General features: G+C 50.4%; 1 protein-coding gene across 2 annotated transcripts in view; it reads right to left on the bottom strand.

Moving 5' to 3' along the window:
• Positions 1 to 9738, bottom strand: part of PTPN9 (protein tyrosine phosphatase non-receptor type 9) — a 166798-nt gene extending 157060 nt beyond the window's left edge. For both annotated transcript variants that reach the window (XM_070429954.1, XM_070429958.1), the window contains exon 1: positions 9192 to 9738. In XM_070429954.1, the coding sequence (XP_070286055.1) occupies positions 9192 to 9254 (63 nt within the window). In that variant the 5' untranslated portion in view covers positions 9255 to 9738. The remainder of the gene's footprint in view (positions 1 to 9191) is intronic.
• Positions 9739 to 12064: the final 2326 nt, after the last annotated feature.

Genomic DNA, 12064 nt, shown 5'->3' with positions numbered 1-12064 from the left:
AAGTAAAATAATGCCTCATTTAGCCTGGCCAGTGTGGCTCAGTTGTTGGGCATCAACCTATAAACCAGGAGGTCATGGTTTGATTCCTGGTCAGGGCACATGCCTGGGTTTTTGGGCTCGATGTCCAGTAGGAGATGATTCTCTCTTATCATTGATGTTTCTACCTTTCCCTCTCTCTCCCTGCCTCTCTGAAATCAATAAAAATACTTTAAAAGAATAATAATGCCTCACTTAAAAACAAAGTCATGGGAATGTACAGTTACACCATACGGAATCCTATATAATAAAAGGCTAATATGCAAATCAACCAAACAGCAGAATGACTGGTCACTATGACGTGCACTGACCACCAGGGGGCAGACAATCAATGCAGGAGCTGCCCCCTGGTAGTCAGTGCGCTCCCACAGGGGGCGTGCCTCTCAGCCAGAAGCCAGGCAGTTGGACATCCCCCGAGGGCTCCCAGACTGCGAGAGGGCGCAGACTGGGCTGAGGGAACACCCCCTCCCTGCCCTGAGCGCACGAATGTCGTGCACCGGGCCTCTAGTAAAATCAATAATACATGGTGCCAGGTAGGTACCAGACTTATGGGGGGATCAATTAGTAAATTATATGATGATATATACATAAAACTAATGTAATATCAACTGTAATTGAAAAAATAAATCATAGCCCTGGCCTGGTGGCACAGTTGGTTGGAGCGCTATCCTGTATACCAAAGGTTGCAGGTTTGATTCCCAGTCAGGCCACATACCTGGTTGCAGGTTCAATCCCCAGTCAGGGCTTTTATGGGAGGTAACTGATCGATGGTTCTCTCTCTCTCCTCCCCCCTTTCCTTTCTCTCTAAAAATTAATAAGAACATATTCTTGGGTGAAGATTTAAAAAATAAAATAATTAAGAATAGGAATTTTTTAATATATGTTGTTTTTTTTTTATTTCAGAGAGGAAGGGAGGAGAGAGAGAAACATCAATGATGAGAAAATCATTGATCAGCTGCCTCCTACACGCCCCACACTGGAGATCAAGCCCGCAACCCAGACGGTCGGACAGTCACCTATTGTACCCTGACCAGGAATCGAACCCGTAAACTCCTGGTTCATAGGTCTATGCTCAACCACTGATCCACAATGGCCGGGCAAGAAATTATTTTTTTAAATATCTTTTTATTGATTTCAGAGAGGAAGGAAAAGGAAGAGAGAGAGAGAAACATCAGTGATGAGAAATTATCATTGATCAGCTGCCTCCTGCACGCCCCCTACTGGAGATCGGGCCCGCAACCTGAACATGTGCCCTTGACCAGAATTGAACCTGGAACTCTTCAGTCCACAGGCTGACACTCTATCCACTGAGCAAAACCAGCCAGGGCTTAAATCATATTTTAAAAGCATCATCAAAACCAAACATATATGTCTATATTAAAACCCACAAAATTAGGCCTGGCCAGTTTGGATCAGTGCTTGGAGCATGGTCCTGTGGCCTGAAGGGTCTCAAGTGTGATTCTGGTCCCAGGCCAGCCAAACCCTGTTAGGCATACTCTGTACCTTTCCCCTGCTCTCAGTTTCTTCCCTGCGCTCAGTACTTTTCTATTGTCCCCACTTGAGGCTCCTGCCCTCTCTGCTGTATTCCTATTATTTTCATCTCAGGTGTCACAAGAGAAGCTAAGCAGCCGAGAAAAGCAATGCTAGATCCAGCTTCCTGCAACCGCCTGCACCTACATCCGACCCACACAGAGACATAAATATCCTGCCCTCCCTACTCTTGCTTGCTGAAATGGATATACTGGTGTGTATTAAAAATAAAATTTCTAAAACTCTCACAACATCTCTTGGCCTGTCTCCTGTCAGCACGGACCTAACAAACCCCATAAGCCCCAGCAGCACATGCTCTCAGAGAACCACAGGCCTCACCTCTCTGGCCAGCAGATGGCCACATCCCTCAGTAGCCAGGTGAGATCTCTGGCCCCTGTCCAGTCTCCAGACCCCAGTCCCAGCCTCCACATTCCAACCCATCACCATGGATATGCCCCAGCCTTCACCATACCATGTCTCACCCCAGATTGGTTCTCCCCACCCAGGACTCCCAGTCACATGGTCAGCTCCATAGATCAGGGACACTTGGGGAACCCCAAACATGCAATGCTACCACAGCTAAATACCCCCACAGGAGTGCATTGCCCAGTGAGCTATCCCTGGTTGGTGACACCACAGTAGACACCCTAGAAATGTTGCGGGAGTGGAGGAGGCAACAGCGCCGAGGGGGCAGGAGCAGAGGCGGTGCCGCCCCACCACCCCTTTCACAGAGGCAGTACGGGAGAGGCAGCGGCACAGGAGAGGCCTTGGCCTGGGCCCTTCCGCAGAGGCAGCAGGAGAGGGGGCTGCGCAGTCCCGGTCCCAGTGTGGAACCTTCCGCAGAGGCAGCCACAGAGGCAGTGGTGCGGGCCCGGTCCCAGCGCCACGCCTCCACAGAGGCTGGACAGGGTGCAACCTGCTGTGCCTCAACCTCCCACAGCCCCTCCCCCAGCCAGCCTGGCCCCAGATCACCCTCCACCCATCAGTGGGTGGGGGGCAAGGCCAGCGCTAAGAAGTGAGGGCTGAGGGCCTGCAGCTGCGGCAGCTGGCAGTGGCAGCAGCAACGGGGTGATGGGGGCGGTGCCTTCCCATGATTGCCTGGTCACCTCCCACAGAGGCCAGACTGCAGCTTAGGCCTGCTCCCTGCCAGGACATCAGTAGGACATCCCCTGAAGGCTCCTGGACTGTGAGAGGGGGCAGGCCAGGCTGAGGGACCCCCCCACCCAGTACACGAATTTTCATGCACCGGGCCTCTAGTCAATATATATAAAAGGCTAAGTGACCACCATACATACGTACGACCGTACGACCGTATGACCAACCAACCAGCCAGTACATATGACACGCACTGGCAATCTATATATATAAAAGCCTAAGTGACCGGATGACCGGACAACCAGACAACTGACGACCGGCTGGTAGCTATGACGTGCGCTGACCACCAGGGGGCAGACACTCAACGCAGGAGCTGCCCCCTGGTGGTCAGTGCGCCCCCACAGCAGGAGTGCCACTCAGCTGACAGACAGGCGGGCACCAGACACCAGGCTGACAGCTGGTGAGTGCAGCTGCGGGGGCATGAGCCTCTCCACGGACACCCCCTGTGCACCCGAGCGGTGGCAGCTGGCACAGCGGGGCCGGGATAAGTGGGAGCTGGGCTCCTCCCTGCCGCCTGCCGCTTCGTGCACTATATCCTGTGTGGGATTGATGCGAACAGCAGGCTGCAGCCCCATGAGCTGGCGGGTAAGGCTGGCTGTGGTGGTGCAGAGGTCCACTAATCCCCACAGGCCAGGCCAAGGGACCCCACCGGTGCAGAAATCCGTGCACCAGGCCTCTAGTTTAAAAATAAACGTAGAGCCCTAACCGGTTTGGCTGAGTGGATAGAGTGTCGGCCTGCGGACTCAAAGGACCCAGGTTCGATTCCGGTCAAGGGCATGTACCTTGGTTGCGGGCACATCCCCAGTGGGGAGTGCGCAGGAAGCAGCTGATCGATGTTTCTCTCTCTCTCATCAATGTTTCTAACTCTCTATCCCTCTCCCTTCCTCTCTGTGAAAAACCAATAAAATATATATTTTAAAAAAAAAATAAACGTTGACTTGCGCATGCGTGATACATATAAAGCTCTCGCTGGCGCCAATCACACGAGTGTTTTAATTTTATAATGCTACTAGTGGCCCGGTGCACAGATTCGTGAACATTGAAAGGAAATTAATTAGAAGGTGGCTAGCAGGGCAGGACTGGGCTAGACGGGCTGGACATGCCCTGGAGCCAACCTCCCATGGTCCCTCCCCGGCCAGCTGCACCTGGGGTGGCACCGCAGCTCGAAGGGTGTCTGCAGAGTGAGCGGGGTCCCTCTGGTAAGTGGGGTCCATTGGCCTCGCCTGCGGGGATCCGGCCGAAACCAGCTCTTTGACATCCCCCAAGGGGTCCCAGAGTGCAACAGGGCACTCTGCAAAGTTCCACTGCTGCCAAGTCACTGCAGCTCAGCAGCTCCTGCTTTGAGCGTTGAGTGCGTATCATAGGTAGCAGCTGGTCAGACGGTCGGACAGTCACTTAACCTTTTATATATATAGGTATGACATATACTATTTTTTTTTTTTTGTACACAATTCAGGCTTTTATTTTATTTTATTTTTTTATTGCTAAAAGTATTACAAAGGGTATTACATATGTGTCCTTCCCCCCCTCCCCACATATACTATTTTGACATGTAATTTTTTGCAGTAACGTAATTAACACACAAATCTTTCTTCTAATTAATTTCCTTTCAATGTGCATGAATCCGTGCACCGGGCCACTAGTAAAGTAATAATAATGACCTTCAACACATATCAAAATAAGCAATGTCCTTATTTTCTTTCTTTTTTTTATTTTATTTGTCTAGACCAGCCGTGGGCAAACTACGGCCCGCGGGCCGGATCTGGCCCATTTGAAATGAATAAACCTAAAAATAAAAAGACCGTACCCTTTTATGTAATGATGTTTACTTTGAATTTATATTAGTTCACACAAACACTCCATCCATGCTTTTGTTCCGGCCCTCCGGTCCAGTTTAAGAACCCATTGTGGCCCTCGAGTCAAAAAGTTTGCCCACCCCTGGTCTAGACCATGCATGCAGAAGAGACATAAGCCATTCTAAAAGGAGATGAATGCTATCTGTGTATAAATCACATACAGGATTACTTTAATTCATTCCACAAGTATTTTCTGAATGTCCATTAGGGGCCGGTCTTTATGCTAGACAATGTGCCTATGATGGTAAGCAAAAGCAGACACAGTTCCAATCCTCATAGAGCTTCTGGTCATGTAATCACACAGAATGTAAACTTGTGGTAAGTGATATAAAGGATAGTACATATTACTCTGAGAGCCAGTAACAGAGACCTAACCTAACTAGGGACATCAAGGAAGGCCTTCCAGAGAAAGTGAAATCTGAGAGCTAAAGGATGAAGAGGGAGTTAGCAGTGGAGGGTATTTCCAGACAGAGGAAAGCAGGAAATGGGCAAGAGGCAGGATCAAAAGGCCAGTGTGAGTGTGCAGGAGGCGGCTGATCGATGTTTCTCTCTCTCATCGATGTCTCTAACTCTCTATTCCTCACCCTTCCTCTGTAAAAAAATCAATAAAATATATTTAAAAAAAAAAAAAAAAGGCCAGTGTGCCTGGAGCAAAGATGAGGTGTGAGAATTAGCTAGGGTTCTAGACCACTCAAAGGCTGAGGCTTTGCACATCATATTCAAGAGTTGTAATGACCCCAAGAGCAATGTAAAAGTCACTGAAGGTTTTTTTATAAATGCTTATTTGGGGGACAGGTAGGCTAAAGGGAAGATGCAATCAGATCTGCAGTTTACCTTTGGCTTCTGGAATAATAGCTAAGAAATATAGATGGGTCAGGTAGGAAACAGAAATTCTGTCAGGATATGAAGTAGCTTAGGGATTAGGGTGATAAAGGTGGTGGTGGAAGAAATCAAAGAATTCAAGAGATATTCAGAAAAACCTGATGATCCTATATAAGTGATGGCGAACCTTTTGAGCTTGGCGTGTCAGCATTTTGAAAGACCCTAACTTGCCGAAACCGGTTTGGCTCAGTGGATAGAGCGTCGGCCTGCGGGCTCAAGGGTCCCAGGTTCGATTCCGGTCAGGGGCATGTGCCTGGGTTGCGGGCGCATCCCCATGGGGGATGTGCAGGAGGCGGCTGATCGATGTTTCTCTCTCATCGATGTTTCTAACTCTCTATCTCTCTCCCTTCCTCTCTGTAAAAAATCAATAAAATATATTTAAAAAAAAAAAAAAGAAAAAAAGAAAGACCCTAACTTAACTCTAGTGCCGTGTCACATATAGAAATTTTTTGATATTTGCAACCATAGTAAAACAAAGACTTATATTTTTGATATTTATTTTACATATTTAAATGCCATTTAACAAGGAAAAATCAACCAAAAAAATGAGTTCGCGTGTCACCTCTGACATGCATCATAGGTTCGCCATCACTGTCCTATATAATAAAAGCCCAGCAATCGAACAGCAGAACGACCAATGACCAGTCGCTATGATGCACACTGACCATCAGGGTAAAAGCGCAATGTAGGAGCTGCCCCCTAGTGGACAGTGCACTCCCACAGTGGGAGCGCCACTCGGCCTGCACCCTCTCACAGTCTGGAACCCCTCGCTTATCACTTGGCTCGTTGCTCCTTAGCGCTGCTGTGGAAGCAGGAGAAGCTCCCTCCACAGCAGTTGCACTCACCAGCCATGAGCCCGCTTCTGGCTGAGCACACTGACCACCAAGGAGTAGCACTTGCATTGAGAGTCTGAACCCTGGTGGTCAGTGTACGTCACAGCAACCAGTCGTTCCGCCCGTAGTTCCGCCATTAGGTCGATTTGCATATTAGGCTTTTATTATATAGGACTAGAGGCCCGGTGCACAAAAAATTGTGCACTCGGGGGGGTCCCTCAGCCCAGCCTGTGCCCTCTCGCAGTCTGGGACCCCTAGGGGGATGACCACCTGCTGGCTTAGGCCCGCTCCCCAGGGGATTTTGCCTAAGCTGGCAGTCAGACATCCCTCTGGCAGCCTGGAAGCCCTCAGGGGGTGTCCACTTGCCAGCGGGGAGCAGGCCTAAACTGCAGTCAGACATCCTTAGCGCTGCTGAGGAGGCAGGAGAGGCTCCCACCACCACCGCTGTACTGGCAGCCATCAGCCAGGCTTGTGGCTGAGCAGAGCTCCCCCTGTGGGAGAGCACTGACCACCAGGAGGCAGCTCCTGCATTGAGTGTCTGCCCCATGGTGGTCAGTGTGTGTCATAGTGACCAGTCATTCCCAGTCGTTCTGCTGTTAGGGTCAATTTGCATATTACCCTTTTATTATATAGGATAGAGGCCTGGTGTATGGGTGGTGGCCGGATGGTTTGCCCTGAAGGGTGTCCCAGATCAGGGTGGGGGTCCCGCTGGGGTGCCTGGCCAGCCTGGGTGAGGGGCTAATGGCTGTTTGCAGGCTGGCCAAGCCCCCCAGCGGGGACCCTCACCCTATGAGGGTGTGGCCAGCCTGGGTGAGGGGCTGATGGTTGTTTGCAGGCTGGCCACAGCCCCTTCAGGGTGGGGGTCCCCGCTGGGGTGCTTGGCCTGCCTGGGTGAGGGGCTGATGGCTGTTTGCAGGCTGGCCACAGCCCCCAGCTGCCCAAGCTCCCAATGGAGGCTGGCTGGAAACAGGTATGTGGGGTTTATTTATCTTCTATAATTGAAACTTTGTTGCATTGAGCAGAGGCCACCGCCGGCCAGGGCAGGCGGGAAGCTTGGCTTCCTCCATCACTGGGGCAACCAAGCCTCCTGCTTATTCCAGCTCCGTGGCTGCCAGCTGCCATCTTGGTTGGGTTAATTTGCATATAGTCTCTCTAACTGGCTGGTGGGTGTGGCTTGGGCGTAGCAGAGGTGCAGTCAATTTGCATGTTTCTCTTTTATTAGATTAGATTCCACCACAGCTTTGAAATAAATTCTAGATGAGTTCTAAAATTGGTTTGAGCAATAGACTAACATTATGGAATAAATGTGTTATTTCCTATGATGACTATTATTATAAGACTACACCCATTTGCTGTTTAATGTAAATACTTTAAAGACATCTTTACAGTTAAGAGTACTCTTCCATGATATTAAAGTAAAATATGAAATTTTATCAAACATTGCAATAATTGGAACTATAATACTTGGAACTATGCTGCTTTTATGTTTGTTTCAACATTGTGAAATGCCAGTAGAAAACAGTTGTTTCCATCTAGTCCTTGTTAATACCCTTCACATTCATTTGATATAAACCATTTTTACTAAACCACTTTATCAATACCTTATCAATAGTTTAATATTTGCTTTCCTTGGTTTTAATCTTTTAATTTGCAACCTAATGCCATCTTCATAGTGGAATACTAATGCCATTAAGTCTTAGAAACATAGAAACTTCAAATCTGAGTAACCCCCCAAATATGTGAATGAAAGAGTTTTGCCCCTTTAAAATCAATCTAACACATCATAACTTAGTACTAAAGTATTTCTCTAATTCTGGCAGGATTGGCTCCTTGGCCCCTTGCTTGCACTAAGCCCTGACTAGCATTTTATTAATAGTCAACTGCAGTTACCAGAATGTTACCATGGCTTGTACAAAGCAGTAGAATTCTTTTTTTCCCCGGTGCTGATTTTATCTCACAACGTCAAAAGGAAAGACTGTGGTCTGAGGCTAAATATAAAAAATGTCATCTCCACAAAGGAGGAGAAACGGGTTTTTAAACAATCAAGTATTAAACAAGCCCATTAACCGATATTGGTTTGTAGAACCAGATTGTCTCCATACCAGAAACAGTACTATCAAATGTGGTTCTTGGGAACAAGGGCTGGAGAGTTTGAAATGGGTGACCATCTTATCTCAGATTTTTTCTATTAAAATATGGAATCAGACCATATGGCTCTCTCTGAGCTAAGGCCGGGTATGGGTAGTGCCAAGAAAGAGGCAGGGAAAAATCTGTAGGACTCCCATCTTCTCAGAAGGTGTGGTGCCGGTCTGTCCCGCAAAAATGTGAGAGAGGGGGTAAAATGCCCGGCTTTTCCCCTACCCAAGCCCTCAAAATGACACCGCAAACCACTTCCTCCTGGGATGACTGTCACAAGCGCTCAGGGACAATGGAGCTCAAAGTAGGCTCCGGAAAGATGGAGACCGGAATCAGACAGGGTAGGGAAGTGGGCGTGCAGAACGGGAAGGTCCAGGCCCGAGACTTCGAGGGCGTGGGAAGGCCCGGACCTTCCAGAATGTGCCCCGCAGGCGGCCAGGGCGCTGCCCGAGGCCCGCGGGGCTCATCTGGAAACCGAGGGCATCCTCGGGAGCGCAGACGGTCCCCGCAGGAGCCCTGCTCCCAACTGGGGTTTTTCTGCCCTAGAAAACACAAACGCGCACAGAAAGCAGCATAACCTGTCTAGGAAGGAGAGGCCAGAGGCAAGGAGCTCTGCAAACGTGGGGGCCGGGGGCAGCCGGGGGGTGGGGGAAAGGCCCGTTTCGGGGGAGGGCGGCAGGGGCGCGGCCGGCGAGGGAGGCCGCCGCGGGCTGGGGCGCGGGGCCCCCGGGCTCCGACAGGCCCACCACCCCGGCCGGCTTACCTGCTCCTCCTCCGGGGTCAGCTCCGGCGCCATGTCGGCCTGGGGCGCGGTCGCGGGCTCCATCCCGCCGCCGCCGCGAACAGAGCCGGCTCGGGAGCGCGACGCGGCTCAGCAGTGCGGGGCCGGCCCGTGCATGCTGCGCCCGGCGCCGCTGTCTCCTCGCCGAAGGCTCCCCGGTGTCGCCGTCTTCTGGGCGGAAATCCTTGTGTATTTTCTCCTCCCGGAAAACAGTGCCGGCGAAGAGCTGAAAGCCGATCGGGAGGGAAGAGGAGGAAATGAAGAACGGTGAAGGCCTCGGCGGCGGCGCCCCGCTCCTACCGAGCGTGACGGGTCCTCCGGCTGCGGTCCGGCCACCCGCCAGCCACCTCAGCGCCTCAGGCCACGGCCAGGGGCAGAGGGAAGAGACGGAATGTCGCGCCTTCCTCCCGACTCACTGCCACCCCCGCGGCTGCCCGAGCCCCCCGCTGCTCCATTGAGAAACTGCGCGTCCCGTTCTTAAGGGGCGGGCAACGAGCTGGGTCCGCCGGGCAAGACGCAGTCCGGGAGGGGGCGACAGAGAGGAGGGGGGCGGGTGCCTGCTGGGGGAAGCGGGGGCGGGAGGAGAAAAAGGAAGGCGGGAGTGTGCGTTCTCGGAGGTAAAGTTCCATGGAGGAGGGCGGGAATTCAGCTGCAGATCGGCCCGTCTCCGCGGTGACTGGCCGCAAGGACCCAGTGAGGAAGGCACCTGCTCCCGCCGCTGGCGGACTGGAGGCCCCTGGAGCAGCCCGCGGGGTCCTGACTGCTCAGGTGGCGAACCTCCGGGTCAGCCCCGCCCGGGCTCTCGCTTGGCCACGGTATCCCGGAATCCATCGCCCACGGGAACTAACGTTAGTACCTCGCAACCACAGCCTCGGGTTTGGGACCGCATCCAGAACACTGCAGCTTCTGCAAGCCTCTGATTTCCCCGCAGGCGGTACCACGAGTAGGGGGCGTCTTACTGCGCAGTCTGGGCCAGTTCCGGAGTCACAGGAAAAGCAGGGTTGGCTCTGCTGTTTCTGCGTCATTCCAGACCAAAAATAAATAATATAAAAAGGTTGAACAACGGAGGGTCTTCAGACCGCTGAGGAAGTTCCTTCCAGGACTTTAAAAACAGCCTCTGACCTCACCTCATTTCTGCATCATTGCAACAGGAAATTCGGGTGCCTGCCCTTAGTTAAAAAAGAAGCCCCTGGTACTCAGGGAGGTTATTTTAGCCTTTGCATCAGGAAGGCTGACTCTGGGTTGACTTCATAACCACTTGCAGGAGTTATGGTTTCATTATTACAACCAGGTACTCCTCTGGGAGACACTGTTTATTTAACAAGAATATTTATATACCAGGCCCTGGGGTTACTTCCACATGTTAGAATTTGGAATTATCCCTAAACTATATTATGAGGTGAAAAAATCAAGACCCACGTGTGCATTTTATGCTGTCACATGTATAAAGAAAAAAAAGATCATACGTACATACATTTGTAAACTTATTTATACACTAGAGGCCCGGTGCACAGTATTCATGCACTGGGGAGGGGGGGAGATCCCTCAGACCAGCCTGAGCCCTCTCACAGTCCGGGACTCTGGGGGATGTCCACTTGCGGGCTTAGCACAGCAGTGGGACATCGCTCTCCAGCACAGTCCAGAACCCCTGGCTCCTTACACCAGCCTGCTTGCTGCTCCTTACCGCTGGGGCTGGTTGCTCCTTAGCTCTGGCAGGGAGGCGCCGCTGCACTCACCAGTCCTGGGCCCCGCTTCTGGCTGAGAGGTGCTCCCTCTGTGGGAGCACACTGACCACCAGGGGGAAGCTCCTGCATTGAGCTTCCAGGTTTTCTGCTTTCTGGTTGATTTGCATATTAGGGTTTTATTACATAGGATTACAAAAGGTTTGGGAGGACACACAAGAAAGGTAACAGTGGTTGTCTCGCAGGAGGGGACCTGGGAGTCAGAAACAGAAGGGATAGGGAGACTTTTCCCTATACAGTCTTTTGTACATTTTGAGATTTTTTTTAAAAAACTTCTTAAGTACACATACACAAAAGGTGAAAATGTTTGTACTTTCATAAACTCAACATATCCATGTAACCAGCACACAGATCAAGAAGTTAGAACATTCCCAACTTGCCAAAGCCCCCATTAGTCACTACCCCCAAGTAACTACTCTCCTCAAGAGTAACCACTATCTTGGTTTCTAGCAGCATTGTGCGTGTGTAAGTTTTCCATGTGGATGTATAACCTTTTCCAAGAATTTTTAAAAATAGTAACAAACAAATACAGTTGACCCTTGAACAAAATGGATTTGAAGTGCACAGGTACACTTATATGTGGAAATTATTGCATAGTTTTTCTCCCTAAGCAGGTAAATGGCTATAGGACTAAGCTGGAGGAAGAAATAGCAGGACCTGAGTAGACACAGAAAAGGATGTTTTGTCCAGTAATCTTCAGTACACCAAGGGCCGGTGATTTATCCAAAGTCACACAGCTAATTAATTTGTATTGAGCTAAAACCTGAACCCAGGCATTCTAACTCCTCATGCAGAGAGAATTAATAAAGGAGAAGTTTAACAGAGTGAACCCTGAACAGAGAACTCAGGTTTTTAGAGGCACAGCTGTGTGTAAGGGCCTGTGGTTGTGTAAGGGAAAGTTCTCAGAACTGTTGCCTATCACAGCCCTCACAGGATAATGTTTGGAAGTTGCTGAGCAGAGATGTGGATAACAAAACCAAGTGCAAGGCAACTGGCTGGATTTTCTCTAAAATTTAAATCTTAGGATAATCAGAGTATAAAGTCTAGTCTATGCAGGCTCAAACCAAGGAAATCAAGTATGATATTGTCATCCTGCTCAATCAGATCTTGGAG

The sequence above is a fragment of the Myotis yumanensis genome, unplaced genomic scaffold (genome assembly GCF_028538775.1).
Source record: "Myotis yumanensis isolate MYYU_CA2020_CCGP unplaced genomic scaffold, mMyoYum1.0.hap1 SCAF_1, whole genome shotgun sequence".
In the NCBI taxonomy this organism is placed as follows: domain Eukaryota; kingdom Metazoa; phylum Chordata; class Mammalia; order Chiroptera; family Vespertilionidae; genus Myotis; species Myotis yumanensis.
Note: the sequence above shows the minus strand (reverse complement) of the source record. Positions and strands in the feature narration are given on the sequence as shown.